Source organism: Aspergillus pseudoviridinutans, assembly GCF_018340605.1.
Source record: "Aspergillus pseudoviridinutans IFM 55266 DNA, scaffold_3, whole genome shotgun sequence".
NCBI lineage: Eukaryota > Fungi > Ascomycota > Eurotiomycetes > Eurotiales > Aspergillaceae > Aspergillus > Aspergillus pseudoviridinutans.
The window spans coordinates 1800944-1824884 of record NW_025091283.1 but is presented as its reverse complement, the minus strand read 5'-3'; the positions used below and the strand labels follow the sequence as shown (position 1 = coordinate 1824884).

The window sequence follows — 23941 nt, the reverse complement described above, 5'->3', positions numbered from 1 at the left end:
AGTGATGCTTTGGTAGTGCAACAAAAGCATTGATATCAATCATGTATTATTTACTTTGTAGACGAGGTCATTTATAGGACCCAGTATGATCAGATAGAGGGGTACAGCCATTGATCATCGCTCTGATCTAGAGATCACTACCTTCAGGCATTCAATCAGCCTATAGCATCTTAATATGAGGGTCATTCTGCAGTAATACAGGTGCAAGCTGACTGTGAGGAGTCAGGACTACCCTACTGTACCTTACAGAAAGGTCTGATCATCTCAGCGGCTACTTTAATTAAGTGCCCTCCCTTTTCTCTCGCCGTATGATTTGGTCTCTTTTACCTAAATGCATCCAGTTCACATACAAGTTGTGGTCGCTGAGCGCAGCTAAAAGTCTCAAAATTGGGACAATCACATGTCCATAACCTCAAGTTAAAATCACGTAACACACCAAGCTTCTGTCGTGGGCACTTGTCATAGCTATGTAGAGCTATGTAGAGCTAGCTACCTTTACTTTGGTGGTAGTGTTTTAGCTTTTCTTTTGTCATGATCAGTGCAATCAAGCGATCTATCAACTTGTCAGTTGTAAGTCAAGGAATCGACAGGTACTCGGGAAGGTGCCGTTGCCCGTTGGTTGGTCAACTCTCGGCCCCATATTCAAGAATGCCAAGCCTCTCCATTCAGTTAAAACAGGCGCGGGAAAACAAATGTGAAGCATCCGCCCTGTGTTTCAAGATTCAGATGAGCGCTTACCCTCAGCCAATGAGGTACCGCTGAATCCCGGTCCGACCTGAGCCGGTTGGTGGCAGACTGGCAGTGGCAATAGTGTACCTTAGGCACGTACATGGTACTCCGCAGTGCACACAACAGCCTGCCGGCTAAGTATGAGCTGATCAGAAGACAATAACACCATGGTAAGAGATCGTCTTCGTGGAGATTAACAAAGTAAAATAACTCGTCAATCTACCAATTTGAGGAGAACACTGGACTCAAGCAGAAGAACGTTGAAGCGACATATCATCCAACGCTCAAGCCGTAAGTTCTAGATTCATGATTCATTGATCCAGGCTATCGCCGATACGGAATATTGGGTCATTATTGTTAAATGATGATTAACGGATCTTTGACTTGGGGTCAATTCCGGCTTGTCATGGTGACCAGAAGGGGTCATCGTAGCAATGATCGTTCTGACGGCCCTCATTCTCGCCACAGAACACAATCTATGGGGGTACTCCGTACTCTGTACTATTAAAGCATACTTGGATACTTGAAGTGAGGTCAACAAATTGCCACATACCAGTGCCATCTTCTGAACCTGTCATCTGTCATTCACTCAGATACTGTGTATTCTCACTGCCTTGGCCGAAAGTGATCAGACGCGTCTATACTCGACCGTTGGATCATAACGATGATCGACAAAGCTAACCTGCCTTGCTAGACTAAGGTTGTTAGAAAACGGCAACGTTATGGTAATCTTAGAGTGCTTGCTAGAATTATCATTCTCTGTCCCTGGTCCATACTCTTGTTGGCTCTCATGCTGCAGAAGCTGTGTTTAGAACTTCGGATTTGACTTGTCACTTGGAAATGAAATCCATTTCATATGTGAAGACACTACGGAGTACTACGGCTGCATGTGTACTTGCTGCGGGCCTACGGCAGTCTAACTCCGTCCCCTGGTCTATATAAGGCCGATGACACAGCAATGGCGACCGTCATTGGTCCGATCGTTCCTGTTATGATATCAACTGATTGCTTAGGAGTTCAAGTACCCAGTGGCGGTAGACTGCATAGACTACACAGTTTTGAGCGATGATCTTGGAGGATTTGTGAATTGAATTCCTACTACTACCCAACAGTGCAGGGAGTGCGCAGGAAAATAACTACAGAGAAGATCACGACCCAAGATAAGGAGGTCGTGATTGGTATGCTACAGGGGAGAGATCTGCATAGTAGGACTAATGAAGCGGCCATGACTCGAGAGACAATCAGTAAACGTTTTCAGCCGGGATTCGATTGCATGGGCAGGAGCTGGCCCAAACGCCGGTTCGAATAGAACAGAGTGAGTACTTGAAGGGTAGGCACAACGCAGTTGTCCGGTTTTGACGTCTGCCGTATTTAGACAGAACTTGAGAGCTTTCTCCTCAGTACAAAGATCAAGGTCGCCTAAAGTTCACAACTTGCTAGAGAAAGCCTGAAACTACTTCGTACATACATACGTATGTAGTCCAAAGTGTTATGGTCTTGAAGTCTTGGTGGACTTGAAAGTTGATGCCAGAGCCTTTCTCACTGGCTGAGATCCACCAGGGGTAAAGGGGGAAACAAGCGTGGCAAGCCCTAACTCTTTCCGTATCAGGCAATTCATCCTAGATCGAAAATAGTCCCATTTCCCAATTATTCACAGCGTTCAGAAACTATTTTGGCACTTCTCTCGTAGTGTCTACGTATTGCGGAGTAGTTATTACTTACTACTAGTATCTACATGCTTAGCGGTTCTCCGTCGCATGGTCTTAACCCGGAGAATTGGACACAGACCCATTTACTAGTGAGTAATCATGGTCTTGGGCTTCAGGTTAGGTGATCATCATCGGTCGCATGGGTTGCTCCATACGTCCATAGTGACTCCCCAGAGTCTTCCACAGCAATAGGCAAGCATCTGATATGGCATTTGGACTGTTGTATCTGTGAACAAACTTTCAACTATGGGTCTCTTTTTCGTATTATCCCGAAGCAACTTGACTCAGCACGTGCAGTTTGATCACCCGGTCTGAAACCACTAGAAAAGGTTCCAGAACCTTGAGAAAGAACGGCGATGATATGATGTCGTAACTAGTACGGAGTATGTCGATACTAGTAGGGTAACCAGGTAGCCTAGCTAGGGCGCACTGTGGACTTGATTACCCTACCCGTGTCAATGCTGACGGCAAAATTCCCCGTAGTGCGAAAAAATCGGGCGGCTGGGAAGAGAATAAGAGATACCTCGAGGCTCTGAAGATCGAGACCAATGCTGATCACTGGTCTCTCACCGGCCGCTGGTATTACACCGTAGACGACTCCGTATCTACCTGCGAAGCGCAGTGAGAGTGCAAGTAGTGCTCTTGAACTCTTTATCTTATTGCCGTCGCAAAGTCAAGTTTTGATGAGAATTCTTTCTCTACTTGAATCCTTCACCATCAGGTTATGTGATTATCAATCAGTATGCATGGATGGTTGTGTCCTCAGGCCTCAGTCTAGAGGCCTCATACCGAGTCAGGCTCTCCGTAGTCACTCCGTGCTTTACTTTAGTGACTTTTAGTGTTCCTTATTGCAGTATCGAACTGCTAAGAACTTGCGGGGAAACATATCGATCTCTGTCGGTTAGACGGAACCTGCATATCATGATATTGCCAATAATAATCCGCCTCTTGAAGTCTTCTCACTTTTCAGGCCGTCCTTCCCGATTATTCATGGAAGAATGCGCACAAAAATCAAGAGTGATCGCCAAGAGAACGCTGCTTTCCAAGTTTCCCCTCACACGGTCAGCCGCTTGGGAAGTTGGGAGATCCTCCTCGGTTGATCGACTATCCCGGATCCTGATAAACATCCGAGAAACCCTCTTAGTAGTGTCGCTCTGTCAACCACAGTCTTCCAAGTAAGTCGCAAAGCTGCCGTTGAAGCTAGAAAAGAAAAGTCTGAAACCAAGGAGTGTCATGGCAAGTCAGCAGACTTTGCATTGATCGCTTCCTGTGATCATGGACCCACTCCAACAATGAGGAGGTATGAGGCTGTTGGGTAGACGGATTGTTTTGACAGACCGAATGGCCCCTTCACAGGCTCAAACAACAAAATTCGGATGTCAAAACGGAAGAGATTAAGTTTGCGCTGTCTCTTAGATCCACCACAATGTCTTACATCGCTACATCGTGGTGCTCAGGGCATCCATCCACTGAATGCCAAGCAAGGTGTTGAGCACTACTTGCCGTGATTACGTATTCTGGATGGTTGACTCTACCACCTTACACTGAGATGGTTATCATCTTGTTTGCTGATCAGCACTCTCATCATTGAGCCATATAGATATGCTTTGTTTTTTCCCTCGCGTGTTGGGCATCCTGTTCCCTCTCCAAAGCACGTTAGTAACCAAGAATTCTTAGACACTACTACTCCGTACCACTTTTTATCATCTACTGGGACCATTTCCAGGTAGAAGCTAAGGCCGTATCCAAAACAATGGCATAGACTAATTCTCCACCTTCTGCGAGTCAACATGACCTGCAATGACTTTGATGAACGATCGACCATTCCCTATCCAGCAACGGGATGTCCTTTCTCCTTACTTTCTAAATGGAGTCCTCGACACTAAAGATAGATCTCGAGTCTTGATTTTGACTCGTAGTCATACCAGTGGATGGCTGATTCGCTGACTGCGCCGTTGGCAGGGCCTTCGAGGGTGCGGCGTGCCGAGAGGGGTCTATTGCAGATTCTGAAACAGGCACCGGAAGGTTGCCGTTGGAGCAATCACGGCAACGGTGTTAAGACCTCCATTATTATTAATTCGTAGACAGTATTACTTGGTAGAGACTGCGTAGGTTCTTCGTGTACTACCCCAGTACAGGTATTGCATATGCATACTATGGCATCATGGTATTCACGCTACGGTAGATATGGTTACATGGTGGCAACCGGGAGGGGCTCGCCATGACAACATCTGAACATCTTTTGTGCGGCGTCGGCAAGAAAGCCAGCAGGCATGTTCCTGTGCAACTCCAACTTGCATTAGATCGTTAGCTAGCTACATGAGACTAGGCACTTCATCTTCTGTGCGGAGAGCTCGAACCAGTTTAGAGGGCGAGAGCTGCAGTGCTTGAGCTTATGGTTCTCTGTTGGTATCTGCATTAACAGCACTATGCGCATGCCTCGGACGAGGTCGTAGGTCAGAAGCACAGTTTTGCTGGCGATGGACTACCTCTAGATACCAAGACGTCGCTTAAATAGGTAGTCTAGATCTAGTATGTGCTGGCGATTGGCGAAGGAGGGCACAGACATGGCCAGAACTGGGGGAAGATCCGGTCATTTCTCAGTTTTGGAGCGTCGCGGTGGCAAGCCCTATCCAGATAGCTCGCGAAGTCGCAAGAGACCTTGTAACTTTCATTCGTACACTATCTTGGTCATAGACTCGACTTCGAGTCAAGATACTTCGTGGCGGTGGAACTTGGAGCGAAAAGACGGAGTATCAAGGCCATGTTTGTCATCAACGCACTAGTCAAGACTAAAAAAGCAGTCTCAGCAGCTGGGCCAGGAGTTTCCTCGGATGATCTGAAACAACGTTTAGGTAGATAGGTCTCTTGATCGCTTTGCCAGAGTCTTACGGAGTACTTCTGCCCCATAAAAGTTCGCACTCTGTAGCAACTAGCAAGCCAAAAAGTGACGGCTCCACAAACTAATCCCAAACGAGTAAACGACAGGGTTCTCGAATTTCAGGGGGCGTTTCAGTCCTATCGCACCCGGAACGCGGAGGTTTCACCATATCTGGAACAGTGCACCAGTTCGGACCACTTTTTTTACCCGAACAGTCCCAAAACTTCCACTGAGGTGTTAAAACGTGCTTCGACAAATATTTCCTAGAATAAGACTGGAGAATAAGGTTTCTTAGTCCCAAACTAGAGGCACACGAATGAACTGGCGATATGGGGAGCGATATCAATTTCAGGCGTCGCTCTCTGTTACATAGCGAAACGACTGCTGCACAGCGGCGGAATGGCTTCGCAAGCTAATGCGCCTCAAGAGGCTGTCTCGAGTAATGGCTATGCTAGTGATCAATAGCTCCGTCAGTGGCGACGATAGTGGCAAGGAATGGACCGAGAGTTTCGAAAACAGGTCGAGAGTCATCCAGCGCCTTCACGGGATAGCAGTGGCAGTCCATGGCTGAACCTTCTCTGTAGCGACCTGGAACGATGCCATGGCAATCGCCAGATTGCAAGAGACCCTTGTGAGTTAACAGACTTAGGCGACACAGGTGCCAACGTCTTGGGGAGTCTCGGCTTAACGCCGTCCCCTTGTCTTCGATTTCCCTCTGCCTCCTCTACTCGAGCGGCGCGAGCTTTGAACCGCGGCAATGTCTCGCTTGCTCAAATTCAAGGTTCMACCTGAGAGCTTTCCGATGCCAGGACCTGCGATGCCACGTTCTCGCCGCTCCTTACTGACTTTCGACTTGTGCGTCGGCTTCTCGAGAATGATTCCATTCTCCTTAGCTTCTCGTCGTCGCTTCTCCTCCTTCGTCAGTGCCTTGGCTTTGATCCCCCTACGCAGCGACGAAGGCATATTCTGGTGATAGAGCGATGTTTTGGCCCCGAGAGACTGCATCCTCAGGTCTAGAGCTTTAAGACGGTTTTTGCCGGTTGGCGCAAGTTCCGATGCAGAGTCCAAAAGGTGAGACTCCTTGAGCAATCGTTGCAAAGCAAGATCATTCTTTAGGTGTTCCGCATCCATAGCATCATCGTCATCCTCCTTTTCGTTTTTGGTCCTTTTGGAAGCAGATTTTGTGGTTGTCGACTCCATAGACAATGTAGGTGGCTTTGCGGTCTGGCAGGTTCGTAGAGCTTAGTATAACCATGCCTTATTCCAAACAGCATCTGGAAAACATACCATAAAAGCCTTCCGGGCTTTCTTGTCCAGTATTTCCTTGTCCTTCGTGGTTCTATCCTGGTGCTCGACAACCTCAACGTGGTTGCCTTCATCGTCCTCGGACACACCATCCCATTCCGATCCAGACTCCAATCCATCACTGCAATCCTGCTCGTCTTCTTGTGACTCTTGCTCGCGATTGATCTGTCCACCAGGCAACTCCAAGGGCTCGAATTGAGCCTCGAAAAATTTGCGGAACAGGTCATGAGCAGAGGGGTCTGCGGCAGTAGAGGTCTGTTCTTCGTCTTCTGTCTTGGGCGGTCTCGTCACAACGGCTGTATCTCTCTTTCTTTTTCCGATCATTTTGAATTGATTTGTTTAGTGCAGGCGTAGTGTAAGTAGAGTCTGGGTCATCGCCCCGAAGTTCCTTTACCGCTTCATTTTTTCGGAGAAACTATCGGTCACGTGTGATAAGATAAGCGTAGCCCCTCGTCCTATCAAGACGACTGTGGATGTTACCACTATTGCCAGCAACCATTCTGTGGAAACGGATTGAATCTGACAAGATGACCAAGTTTCGGCCTTGTATCGACCTTCATTCGGGTCAAGTGAAGCAAATTGTTGGAGGCACCCTGAGTGATAGGGACTCGGACCTAAGAACAAATTATGTATCAAAGCTCCCTGCCAGCCACTATGCAGAATTATATCGGAAGCATGAACTGCGCGGAGGTCACGTTGTGATGCTCGGACCTGGCAACGATGAAGCTGCAAAAGAAGCGCTCCGTACGTGGCCAGGAGGGCTACAGGTTGCGGGGGGAATAAATGACAAGAATGCTCAGTATTGGGTTGACCAGGGTGCGGACAAGGTAGGTCCTCTTCTCACTCTGGCTGTATTTGGTTGAACCATATGTGCTCTCGCTTGGTACAATGAATCTGTAACTCATCTCTCTGTAGGTTATAATTACCTCCTTCCTTTTTCCAGAAGGAAGATTCTCTCTTGAACGATTGCAGTCAGTTCTCACAGCCCTAGGAGGTGACAGATCCAGGCTGGTCTTAGATCTCAGCTGCCGCAGAAAGGACAACACATGGTTCGTGGCCATGAACCGCTGGCAGACGATCACTGAAATGGAGATTAACCAGGGTATACTTCAATTTCTTTTGTTCTTCTCACCACTCCGAAGCTAACACTGCCCCAGACTCAATCTCAATGCTTGAGCCGTATTGCTCCGAGTTCCTCATTCATGCTGCGGATGTAGAAGGGCTACAGCAGGGTATTGATGAAGAACTTGTGGCGAAGCTGGCCGAATGGTGCTCAATACCCATCACATACGCTGGTGGGGCCCAAAGTCTGCAGGATCTTGAGAAGGTCCATGTGAGCAGTCATGGAAAGGTCGACTTGACTATTGGTAGTGCTTTGGATATCTTTGGTGGCTCGGGTGTAACGTTCGATGAGTGTGTACGGTGGAATCAACAGCATTGAATATGTATCATACAGGAACTCTTGGTGGCATATATACAGATAGAGCAAACATCTATTGGGAAGCTCCATGAGAAAGGTCACTAATACAATAATGTGCTCATGAGCTAACTCTGTCCATATGAAGCGAAAGGTGCCTCTCATTAACTGTAAGTGCGTCGAATCGTCACCCTGAGGATGAAGTCTCATGTTCATGGCCGGCACGAACGCTCAGGTGTTGAAGTACAGAATGAGAATGGACGAAATCCAGCTTCTTTTGTTATCCGGCATTTACGCCTGAACTTCGGATTTCCGATGTTCTTTCGCATCAGGATAGTGAGCTCGTTTGTCTTTCTACCCATTTTCTTTTCCTTCTTCGGAGACTCAGCCGGCGGGTACCCGTTCAATGTCAGCCCCTTGCTATTCGATAGAAGCTTGGTATGCCTTCTGAATAAACGCCCAGAGCTCAATCAAACCCTCTGCTACGGCATGTTCTAGTAGTAGCTGGGAGTCAATTGAAATGCGGTAAACAGTGACAAACAATCAGTTTTCTGATTATGTTCTACAGACAATATTTCTTCTGTAATCGTCATACATCCAGCTGATGTTCATGTACATGGACGACTCCAGACCATGTGTTTCGCGCGATACATGGAGGTCTGAGTTTGCTTTTTAGATCTCATGGGAATGCTTGATTCAGCATGTGCGTTGTCGTCTGATCAATTGAAGAACCCAGGAATTCTGTTTAAGTCTCCTGGAATCAAAAGAAAAATAGAAATCATATTGATGCTTTCGCCAGTGGATGACGGAAATGATGAGTATGACGACGCTCATTGGACCTCACATGCCAAATGCGGCTAAGGCGGATCAATAGAGCTCTCCGCCTCCCCTCTGGAGTGCAAGCGGCAGACGATACGGAGTACAAACATCAAAAGCTCCAGCATCTCGATTATTTGAGCTCACATGAGCGAAGCCGCTAATTTCCAGTCGACTCCGTATCTAACATATCACCCGCATTGTCTCTTACACGCCAGTTGTCGATCTTTGCGAGGATAAGCCGACCTCTCAGCGAGACCGCATTGCTTGACGTCTATCAATCACTTATCGCATCTCTGGTCACGACAACGTCAAAATGAAGCCCGTTGTATCTGTTCTAAATGCCTGGTCTTGGTAAGTCATTGTCGCCTTCCAGACCGAATCAGAAGACTAACAGATACCTCCGATACAGCGTGGTCATCTCCGCCTTCGCTATTGTCATTCTGTCCGTCCTCGGATCGTTATACAAGGTTCGTCTGGTGCCTTACGTATTCGCTCAACAGCCATCTTTGCTGCCTCGTTCCCCTTTTTGCTCCGACCACACATAACACTGGATTATCGTGACGGCCTGCTGACAATGTATTCAGAGCGAACACCATGGATTCACCGGATCGGAAAACGACCCCGAAGATGGCGGTGCAGTTGCTGCTTCGATTTTCACCGCGGTGATCATATACGCTGTAAGTCTATCGCACCACCATCCTGTGCGTCAAGTGATATGGAGTGGATGTGCTGACAAATTGTCGTGGCAGTGTTTCTTCGTTTTCTGCGCCTTCCAGGCTTATCTGCACATGAGAAGCCGCCGGGGCGGTGCTATCTCGCTAAACTAGACAATTTCTTATATATTTCTCGCAAGAAAACATGGAACTCGCCATTTGATCTATGTCCGTATTACGAAACAAAGGGATATGTCGAGTGCCTCTGGGGACCCTCATGAATGCGTGTATCTCTTGCGATTCCGCTGTTGACGGCTGTCGATCAGATGATGATTACAAATCCTACATTATTTCCTGAGCCTTCATTCTGGCGATTGTGATGTCCGTGATTGCTTTAATCAGGTGTGGTGTTCTTGCTTCAGCGGTATTTGTCTTCGATTTTTAGAGCACACTTTCTTTACCGTGGTTTGTCCGGAGTACATATTGTGTCGTTGTATTTGACATAGAGCTGCTTCAAATTTACGATTTACTGTTGCATGGAGAACTGCAGAATAGCAGACTGGGCCTTGCACAAAACAGTATCTAATTCTATCATTTCGATGACTTGAAAACTGGAAAGGACAGTAGGACTGGCAACATGTTTACACCCAAGGATGGAAAGCAGCGGCTAAGACATGTACGGGAATCGAAATTGTAATGCATCGAAACACCAACGCCATCATGCGAAACGCCTGAGAACACCCAATTATGCCATGTACTCTCGACAGAACCCGACCTTTGCGAGCGCAACTTTTAAAAACCATCATTATCATATCAATCCTCGCCATCAAACACACAAAGACAAAACATTCTTGTGCTTATTCGAGTCAGAATTCTTCATCTTCAATTGGGTCAAGCATCTTGGACATGTAAGGACCGTCCAGTGTGTACCCGAGACGAGCATAGTAACTGCGGACACCAACTCCCGAGATGACGCTGATCTTCCGGCTTCCATGTTCTTCTCGCGCGATCCGCTCGGCCTCCTCCATTAGCAAGGTTCCAAATCCTCGGTGCTGGAACTTCCGCGGGTCGCGGCCGTGGAGCGGTACCGCAGAGCCGTATACGTGGAGCTCTCGCACAATACTCGTCTGCTGGCCGGTGAATTCCGGACGGAAAGTGTGAGTCGGACTGCACTTTCGGAGGCGCAGTAAACCGATGAGAATGTCCTGCTTGGGATCTTCATAGGCGAGGAACGTTTCCCAACCACCGTTGGCAGTATAGTCTCGGCGGATGAGCTCCACTTGCGAGGGGCGGATTTTGTTCTTCACTTCATTGATACCAACTTCGCGGGTGCGCACATCACGACATGTTGTGCCAAAGTCTTTCATGCGTGCTAAAGCCAGTTCTCGAAGGTTACCATTCTCGACGCCGGAAGTGACCAGGGGCATGGGAATATCTCGCTGCACACGGTAGATACGCGTCCATGGAGGGACCAGCGCAAGAATTCGAGCGACGAGATCTACCAGCGCGTTGGGAGTGTAGTTCTTGTAGCGACCCGTCCTCCAAAGCTCATACAGCCCTGTGCCACGAATGACCAGCGTCGGATAAATCTTCAGACCGTCCGTACGGAAGGCTGGGTTTTCAAAATATTCCTGAAACTGGAAAAGATCCCGTTCCATGCCGACATTCGGCAGATCCGGCATCATGTGGCTAACGACCTTGAACCCAGCATCTTTGGCCAGCTTGAATGTCTCTGCCACCGCAGCGACAGTATGGCCTCGATTCGTGTCCCGCGCGACATCTTCATACAAACTTTGCACGCCGATTTCCAATCGGGTGCACCCATACCGAAGCATATCACTCAGATGAGTATCCAGACAGTAATCAGGCCGCGTCTCGATCGTAATACCAACGCATTTTATGTTGCTCATTTCGCCCGCCTGAACAGCCTCGTCAACATTGTCCGTCTGGTACCCACTCAGCGCATTGTGAAGTTGAGCAATGAAGGATTCTCTGTAATCCGGTGGAAGAGACATGAATGTGCCACCCATGACAATATATTCCACCTTGTCCACACTATGGCCGAGAGACTTGATCTGATCAACCCGACCTCTCGCCTGTTCAAACGGATCGTACCGCGCTCGGATCGCGCGCATCGACGTCGGCTCGTAGCCAGTATATGACTGTGTCGAATACTCAAAATCCGAATCTGGTCCACCAGGGCAGTAGACACAAATGTTACCGGTGTAGGCAATATGCGGACAACGGTGAGGTTTGCTCATGACGGCGACAACTGCAATTCCTGACGAAGTCCGAATAGGTTTCGCAATCAGCTTGGGTAAGATATATTTCTTGTATTGTTCCGGCACAGCAGCGATAATAGCTGTCAAGGGAGGTTGCGTAGCCAGGCGATGCTTCTTCGCGATTTGGCCGCGCAGCTTGTTGAGGTTGATATCTTTCTTCGGCTTGGATGAATCCCTCTGCGCTTCATATTCCTGAATGAGCGCATTTGCAATATCAGAGCAAGCTCGCATATAACGTTCATTTTCTGGTGGGAGTTTCTCGTTGCCGTTCTTAGATTTGGATGGTGGCGGCAAAGTCATGGTGAGGGACGCCATTGTGAAATGGATTACTGCGACGATCGCAGATAAAAGTAGACCCCTAAAATCTCAATGAAGAGCTATGAACGGTAATATGAAGTACAAAGATGGTCGTCCCAACCAGGTAAGCTAGGATAAAAGAGTAGTCACGATCCCGCTTGACAGAGGGGCAGATTTGTTATCAGCGATATTTTGTATGTGATCAGGTATTAAATTTATCAGATAGCAGGGAGATGGGAAAAAAGGAACGCCGAGGGAGCCAACCGACCGCCGCGACAAATCGGATCCGCTTAAAGCTTTGTCCCGAAAAGTCCAAACCCCAAACCCATCCCGGCGCGTTTTCCTGCTGAAGTGTCCCATGTCATTTTGATATATTCTTCAAAGCTTCCCCAGACCTTCAGTTCTTTTCTAGCACACTTACCGGTGCTCTCTCCCCTCTGTCTTTCTATTCTTTGCATCTCACAGGCAACTATGCAGGCTTTCCGCCGTAGCACCCTCTCTGCCCTTCAGAATGCCGCTGCTGTGCAGCGACGAGCTTACAGCCAGGGCAGCTCGATCTACTCTGAGACTGTGAACAACCTGCGCATCAATGGAGACACCAAGGTTCTCTTCCAAGGTTTCACTGGAAAGCAGGGAACGTATGTTGTGGCGATATCTTGCGTTCCTATTTCAGCTGCATACAAAAATGCTGACGTTGCTTTTTTTCCGCTACAAACAGTTTCCACGCCGAACAAGCCATTGCCTATKGTACATTACGATTAACCCCTTGATCCTGGTTGTGCGAGTCTGCGACAAGAGTTCAAAAGCTTACAATTCCCAGGAACCAAGGTTGTCGGTGGTACCAACCCCAAGAAGGCCGGTACTATGCACCTTGATAGACCTGTTTTCGCAAATGTCAGCGAGGCTGTGAAGGAAACTGGTGCCACTGCCTCTGCCATCTTCGTCCCGTATGGATTCATGATTCCTGGTTTCCGTCGTCGCCGGAGTGGCTGATACTGATATATTCCAGTCCCCCTCTCGCCGCTGCGGGTATCGAGGAGGCTATCGCGGCTGAGGTTCCCTTGGTTGTTTGGTGAGTTGTGCTCCCATTTCAAGAAAATTCAGTGACTGAGCATCGCTAACGCCGATGTTTCGCATTTCTCAGCATTACCGAGGGTATTCCCCAGCACGGTATGTCTCCTTGCTCCGCGAAATGTAGCTTCTTTTTGCGCAAGAACTGACTCGGAATCAACAGACATGGTTCGCATCACGGATATCTTGAAGACTCAGAACAAGACCCGTCTGGTTGGACCCAATTGCCCTGGTATCATCGCTCCTGTAAGTTCATTCGCATCCGAATTTGTGATATGGCAAGGACGTGCGGTGTGTTGATATGCTCCTTTTCTATGTTGTAGGGCCAATGTAAGATTGGTATCATGCCTGGATTCATCCACAAGCGTGGTCGTGTCGGTATTGTGTCTCGGTCCGGAACCCTGACCTACGAGGCTGTCAACCAGACCACCCAGGCCGGTCTCGGTCAGTCCCTCGTTGTTGGTATCGGTGGTGACCCCTTCTCCGGTACCAACTTCATTGACTGCCTGAAGATCTTCCTCGAGGATGAGGAGACAGACGGCATCATCATGATTGGTGAGATCGGTGGTAGCGCCGAGGAGGATGCTGCCGAGTTCTTCAAGGCCAACAACAAGCACAACAAGCCCGCTGTTGGTTTCATCGCTGGTATTAGCGCTCCCCCCGGTCGTCGTATGGGCCACGCTGGTGCTATCGTCAGCGGTGGTAAGGGTGGTGCTGACTCCAAGATTGCGGCCCTTGAGAGCGCCGGTGTCACTGTGGAGAGAAGCCCTGCCCATCTTGGTAAGACTCTGCTCGCTGAGTTCGTCAAGCGGGATCTGGTTTAGATGGACTCCCGGTGAAAGAGTTTTCCGCTTGTCCCTCAGGCAGTGTGGCTTGGCTTGGGCCTATTGATATTGGATTGCAAGGTGGTGCGTGACTGTGCATTAGGGTACCTTATACTCCTCATACCTATTATTACCCCCAGGACGGCCTCTTCTTTTGTCCGTGTGTTCCTTGGCCAAATGTACCTTTCCTTTTTTCCCCTTTCTCGGTTGTTTAGAGGTGATAGGAAGTAATTAGCTTCGATATGTAAATTTCATCGTTGTTTATCTCTTTTGGAAAACCCAGGTCGTATTCTATCTCTGGCTTCATAGACTCGTTGCTGCAACTGTCTGTGTGCCGGACCAGCTCCTCCACAGTCACTCCATGAGCAATCAGTCCTATTCGAAAGCCTTGCGGCATGCAGGTATATATATCCGACTGGAGCGTGGGATGTCTCGCTCGAGGACTAGGCCTACCAGGAGAAATCTGATTGTGTTCGGTTGCAATTGTACATCGCCTTGGCCGAAATATTTTGATTCAGGTGACCTTGAAAGTTCAAGTTCAACCATGTGGATCAGCGACTAAATAGATATATGCGACCCGGCCTGGTTCTACTTGTAGTTACGTAGTTAAATTAAAAGAAACCGACGCATGTTCGATTAAGGTGGTTTCAGGCTACCACCAGTACAGCTTAAGGACCTGGATATACTATTAGATTCCTTTTGTCTCCMAAAACAGTAGGTCTTTCGCTCTAGATCCTTCAGGATCGGAAACTATTGGTTCGAGTAATGCCATTCCAAGTACGGAGTACCTTACAATAATTGTGTTCTATCATTCCTTGTCATTGAGCAAATAATGTCAAGAGAATATTGTGTGCAATGACCCAATCCTACAGGCACTGTTGCGGCACCAGGCACAGCTGCTCATTAAGTGCCAGCAATTTCCCCAGTAATTTGAATCTGTCTCGCTGCTAACAAGTCAAATCAGTCAAATCATTCAACACCCATCTACTATTCCCCGTCCATGACGGATGAGCCCATAAACAACGGTGATCATCACTTGAGATTCCATTCCAATGTTTTGTTGTTTTGGAAATCTGCCTGCGGAATGAGACTTAGCTAATCCACACGTGACCGTTGCTTGAGGAACCGCCGCCTCTGTTTATTCCACCTTTGCACACTCAAAACTTATGACCAGACTGCAACCACGGCCACTATGAGCCTTCGATAGCGTGCTTGCGACTTCTATAACGACCCGATTTCATGTCTTGACGAACTCATCTCCAAAATCACGACTTTCCCCCTCCAGCCTCTTTCCTGCATCGGCCTTCCGTGGTGTGAGTTCGAGTGATTACGTTGAGGTGGCTGTAGACCCGATCATCAAAACAGACGCCATTGCCCGTGGTTACCAACCTACTCGCACCCAGCAGCTAACGAAAACACAACCACCTAGTCGGATAGTGTACTAGCAGACCCTCCACTATGGCTCATGAGATGGGTAAGATGTTCCTGCGTCTCTTTCGGTGTTCTGAGGCTTCTACTTTTCATCTGATCTCCCGTCGTTGCGGCCCTGCCGCTAGCCTATCTCTTTTAGCCTCCGCCTTCCGTCCGTTGTTGCTAATCCGTAGCCAAAACAAACAGGGCGAGCTGCATCGCAATGCTCGAGTGTCGCATCACAAACAACGCAGTTAGCAGGACCGCATAGTCGTCCTGGCACGGCAGATCCTATGCGAGCGCGGTCAGAAGCTGTAGTTTCAAGAAACAGCCGTCGACCAAGGTCTAGAGGATCAACAGCCAGTATCCATTCCAGCACCACGCAACAAACACAGGACCAACAGATCACCGATGGGTTCTCCCAATTTATACCCTCCCAATCTGCCGCTGGTCACAATGTCTTCGCGAGTAATCCCGAAGACATCATTATCCGGTTTGGCCAGCAGATCTCGCATCCCGTGAATGGCGCTTCGCTCGATCCGACACTCCAAGATCCTCATCATTCAGTCCTTCCTAGGGCAGAGGAATTTCCGAGCCATGCAATGCATGGGCATAGCCTCTCTCACCATTCAATCCCTCCAGGCCTGTCGCATCACGGGCTGTCTGCCATGCCGATCGCTCAGTATCAAGCGATTTACGATAGTAATATTGAAAATCACTTACCAGAGCATGTGCTGGAAGACAATGAGAACTCTGAGACTGGTGGGAAGAAGAAGAAAGGTTCCAATTCATCATTAGCGAATGACAACGAACTGCGAAAGTTGCTCCGTCAGTACGAAGGCTATTCACTCAAGCAGATGGCGGCAGAGGTTTTGAAACATGAAGGGGCAGGGGGTAAGGCCGAGAAAGTTAAGCAGGTCTTTGCCATGATCTGGTAAGAGCGAACGCGCAGTGCCCATTGTTATTTACAGGTAATCAGTACTCATGGATGCTTAGGTTGAAGGACAATTGCCGGAAGAGCAGCGGTTCTGTCCGACGAGACCGTGTTTATTGTTGCTATGCAGAGAAATGTGGCACCGAGCGTGTTTCAGTCTTGAATCCGGCTTCCTTTGGTAAACTCGTGCGCATCATATTTCCGAATGTGCAAACCAGACGCCTTGGTGTTCGCGGTGAATCCAAGTACCACTATGTCGATTTAACGGTCATCGAGGAAAAGCAGCAGAAGCCGCCGCCGTTGAACCCACAGGTCTCGTCGATCACCAATGGTCAAATTGGTGGTGGCATAGAGAACAAACTTGACGGAGCCGTGCAGAAGAGGTTTGTCAATCACATACTCGATAGGCCCGGAAGATGCAAGCTTACATGTCTTTTCAGTATTCTACCACCGCCGCCAACAGATACCGCAGTGTTTCCTTCACCAACTGTGTCATTTACACCTAGGTTCTCAGCGAATTCCTCGACCGCAGGGTGCATCTGCCAAGCCACGACTAATTCCAACGGTGACCACAGCATTACCCTCGAGAACGTCGGAAATCATTCTGGAAAAATGATTCATCAGATGCTCCACCTGCCGTCCGCCGAGGACACGTCTGTTGACAACGACTCCTTTCAACTACCCGATATACGGGGGTATCTTCCCTGCAATACCGATACTAAGGTCGCGGCGGCTCTTGCAGCCCTTTACCGCTCCCATTGTATCTCCGTAATAGATAGCTTCCGCTACTGCAAGGAGCGGAACCTCCTCCGCTATTTTTCCGCTTTTCATGGGACCTTGACGGTTCCAGTACAGAAGCTGCTGACCCATCCAAACCTCGCTCCTTGGATCAAGGAGTGCGATTGGCTCATGTACCAGAAGATGATTGCATTCGTGGCGCCTCTCACCACGCAGGTCGTTCCCAAACTTGTCCTGGACGCTTTTAGCTCGATTTCCCAACGGCTGACTACTCATATTGGTGAGACATTCAAAGCGCAACCTGCACATGTCAGCTTGGCAAGATTAATACCGGCCCATATTTTCTGCAATCTGCTCAGGCACATGCTTGATGTAAACCAATCAGCCAATGCGGCCGCAGCTTGGCTGTGCCATCCTGACAATAGGAACCAGATGTGGTTCGATTTTAAAACGCTTGTTGATCCAAAGGAAATGGTCTCACGGGCGAATATTCCCACATGCGCGGAGCGGGCTGCAGAGCAGATACTGAAACATGACGTTCGAGCTCTGCTAACTCCTGTTGACGACCTGAACCCCTCTGCCTCTCACCCGTTCTTTACGAAGCCAGACACGGAAGCGGATCGCGCGGCTCGTGAATACCCCGTCGAGGCGTCCGCAGGTGAGGAGTACAACTTTCCCGATAAGTGGATATCTTTTATACTCAACCTATCCTCTGCATTTCCCCACCATCGCACGCAATGCATCATCGAAAAGGTCGACGCCTTGTGGGATTGCATTCTCCGCCGATTGACCCTTGGCGGTGCACAAAGCTTCAGCGCCTGGTGGATGACGAAAGTTTTCTTTCACGAGATGATGTTATGGCAGGCAGAGAAGAATGGTTTTATGCGTTTCACACCAAGCACCTTGCAAAATACGAGTTTTGGCTCTGACCAGTCCAGTCCGCCCAATTTCCTGCTGAAACAATCTAGCGGTCCATCTACTGAGAAGAATGATTCTTTCAGCGCTTCTGATGCGCAGCAGGGCAGTGACTCGAGGCCAAGGTCAACTACAAGCCCTTCATCGGCGGATGTGAATCCCCAAAACAGGACATCGCTCAATCGACCGCCGTCAGACGCAGGCCCAAATCATGCTTCCGTGGAGAGTGAAAAGCCACCTAGCATCGCTGATAACATTGCCAGCTTTCACGCTCCCAATAATGACGATAGTGCTATTGACCTTGACGATGATTCAATGCTCATGTCCGTGGGCAAATATGGTGATATGATGGCCTCTGACCCAGCAGACGCTGAAGGAGATGTTGTCGTCATCTAGGTGCTTATGCATATTTGCCGCATTTTACGCTTATACTTTTGGACAGGGTTCTTTTCTTTTCAGGGAGTTGGATTTGGATTTGAGGTGCATCTTTTGGTTGACTATTTACGCTCACGTATAAGGTTCGGCGTTGGACGATCTTTGCACGAGGGATGAAACGAGCATCGATTCGACAGGCATCGGTCTGTAACACTGCGGTTATTCAGGTTGACTTCATACTCATTAATAGCGTGTTGGATTCCGCTTCTTCTATCAGCATTCCTCTTCTTTTGCCTTTCGATTGCAACCAGGAGACCGACTTTGATGTACATAGGATTACGGTCGATTTTGTCTGTTCAGATGATCTACAGCTTTTTGACGGACTTGGCCTTGGTTTACAGCATCCACTTCTTCTTATACGCTCTTTCTAATCTTCTGGTTCGCGTACCCCGGGTTCGCTCTGACTCTTTTGCATCGAAATACCACTTGTCGGTGGGTTTTGCATTGTTCCGGCGACTGAGGTCGGTCGAGCAGTATCCGCTAATTCGATCCAAATTATGCGCGATGTCAACTATTTGGCATACCTCTAAGACTGCTCCCCGTCTTGGTTGAGTCATGTCGTCTGTCGTCGCTGCAAATCGGTCGTGACGTTTCCCTCAGGGAACAGTCCTACCCCCTACAATCCGTCATGCTATACGCACAAAGCCCGGGCTTTCTCCACGTCGCGGGTCCCGCATGGCGGCTAACTTCTCTGCCGTGCAGGAGAGACGCTCGACCTGGCGCAAGATCAGAATGATGACCCGAACTGTATGGTGGACTTGCAGCGATTCGGTTTGTTCATTTCGTTCTATGTGAAACACCGTGGAGTATCATGTAATCAGTCGTTACATATCCTTTGAATTCTGACTTTCCTCTTTTCAACGTGATCATCGTCCGTACACCCATACAATTTGCAAAATTTGGAATACATAGACAGGTAGGAAAACAACCTAGACCGTAACTTAAACGCCATTCCGACTCACGATTTCGGACCTCTATCATATGGCTTATTGTAAAATGGATGACATGGTGTGCTTACACGAACAAATAAGCCAAGCCGGAACCCGCGATGACTCTTGGCTCACTGAAAAGAAACGAGGCTGTAGGAGGATAGAGTGGGTGAAGAGGACAGTTCGAAGTGATGCATGAATGTTGCTTGTTGAGCTGGGCTGCCGCATTGTCCTGATGCGGCGCCTACCTAAATTCTCCAGCGGGGAAGAATCGAGGACCAGCAAAGCCGTACGTGATGATACTCCGAATATCGATATTGCCATCGTTGCGGGGGTTCCAGAGCTTGATCAAGATGTATCTGCCTGAGCTATTGAGGATGGTCAGCGAACTTTGAGTGATGCGATGCAACAGGGTTTCGGAATACGTACGCTGGTGGATCAAACTTGATGCTGACCATGCTCTTTGCTCGCTCTATGAAGAAACGAGCATGCGGCTTTAACACAGGCGGAGATGATGAGCCTGCAGGTCGAGACTCTGGGGCCGCAGATGATGTAGCAGGTTCGACACGATTGGGGATCCGACGGCGCCTTTCAAGCCCGCGCTGTTCCATCTCGTACGACCATTCCACAGCCTCTATACGCTGCAGCATTTCATCACGTCTCCGGTAAAAGGTAGCTTCGTCGGAAACAACCCGTCTTTCAGTCTCACTTTCATCGCTTTCGGAGCCGTCAACATCATCCGCCTCATCCTCGTCGTCCATGTCACAGCCATCATCATTATCAGAGGTACCATCATATTCAGTCGTTACCTGAAACTCAGCCATGGGATCGGGGGCATCGGGTCCTGCGATGGTGCTGATGTCGCTATCAGAATCCGAAGGAGAATCTGTGTTACCAAATACCGCTCTTTCCAAAGTCTGGAGGGGTGTCCGGAACGCGTTCAGATATTCCTCAGAAGGCTGCAAACCAGTACGCCTGCTCCGATTAGAACGACGAGGGGCCGGTCTAAGAATCTTGAACGCGGCGGTACGAGCCAAGACATCATCATACGCCATAGACACGAACACCATTCCTTCCTGGACTCTAGAGAACGATCAGTAAATCCGAGATAGGTGCACGAGTGACTGCTTGAGATGGGACATACGGAGCATTGTAACCAGATTTGGGGGCCTTGATGTCAATCTTGCTCAAGCAGAAGGGGGCGTCTCCCCGATGCTTCAGAATCAGATTGCATCGATCTGACTTTGTGCAGTAGACAGCTGAATCATTGCGCAAGATGTTCTCTGGCCACGAATTCTCGCCGTCAGAATCATCGTATGTCCCACCGTCGCACATTTTGATTTCCATCTTCAGGGCGCCAGGAACTACTTGGCCATAGTGGCCGTAGCGAAAAGCTTGGGGCCCTTCTCTTTTGTCGTCTGACTCGAGCTTTCTGCGTTTGACCCTTCGACTGTCCCCCTGCACATCGGTGCCTGGTTCTAGCGGCATCGCAGAAAGTGTTTCATCGAGTGGTACGAGCTCGTCAAGAAGGGATTGTGCCTCGGGAGCTCTGTTTCGTCCTTCTTGGTGTCGATGCCGCATGGGCCGGCGTCTAGAAGGTCTGCTGTCACTAGCTGATCGTATGGAATTCGAAGGAGCTGTGCTAGGATTCAACCCCGCGACATCGGTAGTTGAAGTCCTCTGCGTCCCTAGTCGCGGGTAGCCTATGTGATCAGCACCGCGCGTCTGCTCCTCCCTGTGAGGTGTCGCTGCCTGCAAAAGTTGGATCTGACGATCTACAGCTTCTCTAGCTTGCTCAAAGCTGGTCCAGTTCCGGGCCCGACTGGAACGATATTCCTCTATCTCCTGGTTGAGTATTTCCAAAGCGCGGGTAGTCGCTGAACTATCCCGATGGCGCTCAGAGCTCAATAAATCCCTCAGATGTTGTAAGCGATTTTCAGTAGGTGGTTGAGATCTGTCGGAAGTACGACTTGCACGAGGGGCACGGCGGGAGGCAGGAGGGTAATCGTAGTTCCCAGACTACAGTTCGAATGTACAACAGTCAACCAAAGATACCAGAAATGGGGGCTCCACACAATAACTTCGGGCTCGATGGAATCCATCAATGAAGTGAATGTAGGATTGAGAAATACTCTGAGTTACCCACGCACCATTCTATGAAATTAATATGCTGTCAGCTGGCGTGACAGGCCGAACCGCTCGAGAGGCGGAGAAGATGCACTATGCCAGTATGATTGAAGAATGTAGAAAAGCGAGCGAGCGAGCGAGAGAGAGAGAGATCGATGTGATTATGGAGAAAGACGAGACCGGTCAGAAAGAGGAATGACCTGACCAGAAGCTTGAAGAATGGGAAATAAAAGAGAACAGATAAAACGACTGAGAAATGGAACAAAAGAAGTTGTCAGGGCTTTGAGTTACAACTAGAGATTAGCCGGAACTGAGACGATGTGGAGGAGGAGAAGCATAGTATTATTGATAACAGCGGGAAATGACGCTTCAGTGAAAGGCGATAGCTTATCAGCCATGATGTGCGGCACGTGATTCCAGGATAAGGAACTGGCATTCCCTCATTCAACACTCCCTCTGATTGCCTTCATTGTCTTCTCAAAATTCACTAGCTCCTGAATAGTTCTGCCGGTTATCTGCATGCGGATGGCGCTTAAGGCACTGGACGCTTCCCTGTTGCTCTTCTACCCTCTCCCTGATCGTCTCTCTACCTGGTGACTGAGCAGTGAGCACTCCTTCTCATCTACACCTCCTCCGGACTTCGTTTATCAAGAACAGACGAAGACTGGCCTCGCTTTGGCTGGAATCAGTCTAATTGCGGCCGAAACATATTGACCGTCTTTTGTGCGATCCGTTATCGTCACAATTCTTAACAAAAACACCAGATTAATTGGATTGGGAAAGCGGCTCAAGGAAACCATTCGCGGTCTCCGGTAACCCTTCAAACGCCCACCAGCCAGCATGGCGTCGTCGCTAGAAAACGCAGCTCAATCAATCAGTGCAGGTAGGTGCACATTCCCCAACCACGGAGAACCCCGGGATATATATGTCTGACATGCTATGATCATCAGATGAGATTGCTCTGTATGATCGTCAAATCCGTCTTTGGGGGGTCAAGGCCCAAGAGAAGTGAGTTTCCGAAATTCCCAGTCGTGCGCGTTTATGAGCTGATTTTGAATGCCCTTCGTTTTAGGATTCGGTCCGCAAATATCCTTCTGATTACGTTCAAAGCATTGGCGAATGAAATCGCAAAGAACCTTGTTTTGGCGGGCATCGGTACTCTTACTATTATCGATCATGAGACTGTCAAGGAAGAAGACCTTGGAGCCCAATTCTTCATATCCGAGGAGCATGTTGGCCAGAATGTATGTCGTCCAATCGCGGAACTTCCAAGTGAGGAAACATAAAAGCTAATCAGGAGGACAGCGCGCCCAAGCTGCGGCCCCAGCGATACATGCGATGAACCCCAGAGTTCAGCTTCGGATCGACACGGAAGATATCCAGACGAAGCAACCGGATTTTTTCGCGCAATTCGATGTTACCATCGCCACGGAGCTTGACTTCCCAACTTACTCGACAATCAATGCCGCATGCCGCATCTCCAACCGTCCATTCTATGCTGCTGGTTTGCATGGATTCTACGGCTTCGCATTCGCCGATCTGATTTCTCATGACTTTGTCATTGAACGTTCCAAATCGAATGTTTCGCCGTCAACCCAAGAGACTCCCACCAGAAGCATCATCAATATCACCACAAAGAAAGAAAGTGACAAAATCATCGAGATGGTGACGAAGCGGGAAGTCTACTCTCCACTCATCTTAGCAAACACATCACCTCTCCCTGAGGACTTGACCCGACTGCCCAGACGACGGAGACAGGTCACGCCACTTCTGACATGCCTTCGGGCATTGTGGGAGTTCCAGAAGCTTTCCGGGGGCAGATTGCCTACATTCTCCCGGCAAGATCTTGAACTGTTCACCAAGCTTGCTCGTGACCGTCACCAAGAACTGAAGCTTGACATCAGCACTTTGGACTCGGAATTCTTACGAAACTTTTTGCAGAATCTCGGCAGCGAATTGAGCCCTGTGGCGGCATTTGTTGGCGGTAGCCTCGCCCAGGACGTGATCAATGTGCTGAGCGCAAGAGAGCAACCACTACAGAACCTCTTACTATTCGACGGCGACAAGTCCGTCGCACCCATCTACCCATTGCATCCTTTCTTCCCACCAGAGGTGGACAATGCTCTTTCTGCCGTTCCTCCTGTTGTGAATGCAATTCCCATCAACGGCGAACCGAGCGCCGCTCCTCTACCGACGAATCCACCTACAAATATCTAAAAGCCTCCCAATTGTCTCGGTTGCAAGTTGACCGGCGAGTCGGGAGATCGCACGCTCTCTCGAGGCTGCTCCTCTTGTCTTCGTCTACGCACACGTGTTTCAATACTTTTATGACTTGAACGATAGGTTCGCGAAATTGAATCTGGCCAACAATCTTAATATAGACCGGGCCGTCTTTTTGATACAGCTCGACATGAGTATAAAAAAAGACTCAACTTTCCCAATTATCCAATTAATGATTCTTTTAAA

General features: G+C 48.9%; 8 protein-coding genes across 8 annotated transcripts; 5 read left to right on the top strand and 3 right to left on the bottom strand.

Moving 5' to 3' along the window:
- Window positions 1–6003: 6003 nt before the first annotated feature.
- Window positions 6004–6948, bottom strand: Asppvi_004363 (uncharacterized protein; the record flags this gene model as incomplete). The annotated part of the gene is made up of 2 exons (XM_043300316.1): window positions 6004–6543; window positions 6607–6948. 2 exons carry the CDS (start codon window positions 6946–6948, stop codon window positions 6004–6006), a joined length of 882 nt encoding a protein of 293 aa, XP_043156251.1.
- Window positions 6949–7151: 203 nt separating this feature from the next.
- Window positions 7152–8065, top strand: Asppvi_004362 (1-(5-phosphoribosyl)-5- ((5-phosphoribosylamino)methylideneamino)imidazole-4-carboxamide isomerase HIS6; the record flags this gene model as incomplete). The annotated part of the gene is made up of 3 exons (XM_043300315.1): window positions 7152–7451; window positions 7540–7726; window positions 7782–8065. The coding sequence occupies 3 exons, from the start codon at window positions 7152–7154 to the stop codon at window positions 8063–8065; spliced, it is 771 nt and encodes a 256-aa protein (XP_043156250.1).
- A 1108-nt stretch (window positions 8066–9173) lies between these two features.
- Asppvi_004361 (uncharacterized protein) lies at window positions 9174–9687 on the top strand (the record flags this gene model as incomplete). The annotated part of the gene is made up of 4 exons (XM_043300314.1): window positions 9174–9211; window positions 9270–9327; window positions 9445–9537; window positions 9610–9687. The coding sequence occupies 4 exons, from the start codon at window positions 9174–9176 to the stop codon at window positions 9685–9687; spliced, it is 267 nt and encodes an 88-aa protein (XP_043156249.1).
- A 692-nt stretch (window positions 9688–10379) lies between these two features.
- On the bottom strand, window positions 10380–12110 carry Asppvi_004360 (Elongator subunit ELP3; the record flags this gene model as incomplete). The annotated part of the gene is made up of 1 exon (XM_043300313.1): window positions 10380–12110. One exon carries the CDS (start codon window positions 12108–12110, stop codon window positions 10380–10382), a length of 1731 nt encoding a protein of 576 aa, XP_043156248.1.
- Window positions 12111–12563: 453 nt separating this feature from the next.
- On the top strand, window positions 12564–13987 carry Asppvi_004359 (succinate--CoA ligase (GDP-forming) subunit alpha; the record flags this gene model as incomplete). The annotated part of the gene is made up of 6 exons (XM_043300312.1): window positions 12564–12730; window positions 12899–13039; window positions 13102–13164; window positions 13237–13262; window positions 13327–13409; window positions 13487–13987. 6 exons carry the CDS (start codon window positions 12564–12566, stop codon window positions 13985–13987), a joined length of 981 nt encoding a protein of 326 aa, XP_043156247.1.
- Window positions 13988–15445: 1458 nt separating this feature from the next.
- Window positions 15446–18380, top strand: Asppvi_004358 (RFX family transcription factor; the record flags this gene model as incomplete). The annotated part of the gene is made up of 4 exons (XM_043300311.1): window positions 15446–15461; window positions 15605–16331; window positions 16394–16714; window positions 16772–18380. 4 exons carry the CDS (start codon window positions 15446–15448, stop codon window positions 18378–18380), a joined length of 2673 nt encoding a protein of 890 aa, XP_043156246.1.
- Window positions 18381–19592: 1212 nt separating this feature from the next.
- Window positions 19593–21501, bottom strand: Asppvi_004357 (uncharacterized protein; the record flags this gene model as incomplete). Its single annotated transcript, XM_043300310.1, has 4 exons — window positions 19593–19716; window positions 19778–20431; window positions 20493–21367; window positions 21499–21501. 4 exons carry the CDS (start codon window positions 21499–21501, stop codon window positions 19593–19595), a joined length of 1656 nt encoding a protein of 551 aa, XP_043156245.1.
- Window positions 21502–22315: 814 nt separating this feature from the next.
- On the top strand, window positions 22316–23692 carry Asppvi_004356 (E1 ubiquitin-activating protein AOS1; the record flags this gene model as incomplete). Its single annotated transcript, XM_043300309.1, has 4 exons — window positions 22316–22358; window positions 22426–22483; window positions 22548–22719; window positions 22781–23692. The coding sequence occupies 4 exons, from the start codon at window positions 22316–22318 to the stop codon at window positions 23690–23692; spliced, it is 1185 nt and encodes a 394-aa protein (XP_043156244.1).
- Window positions 23693–23941: the final 249 nt, after the last annotated feature.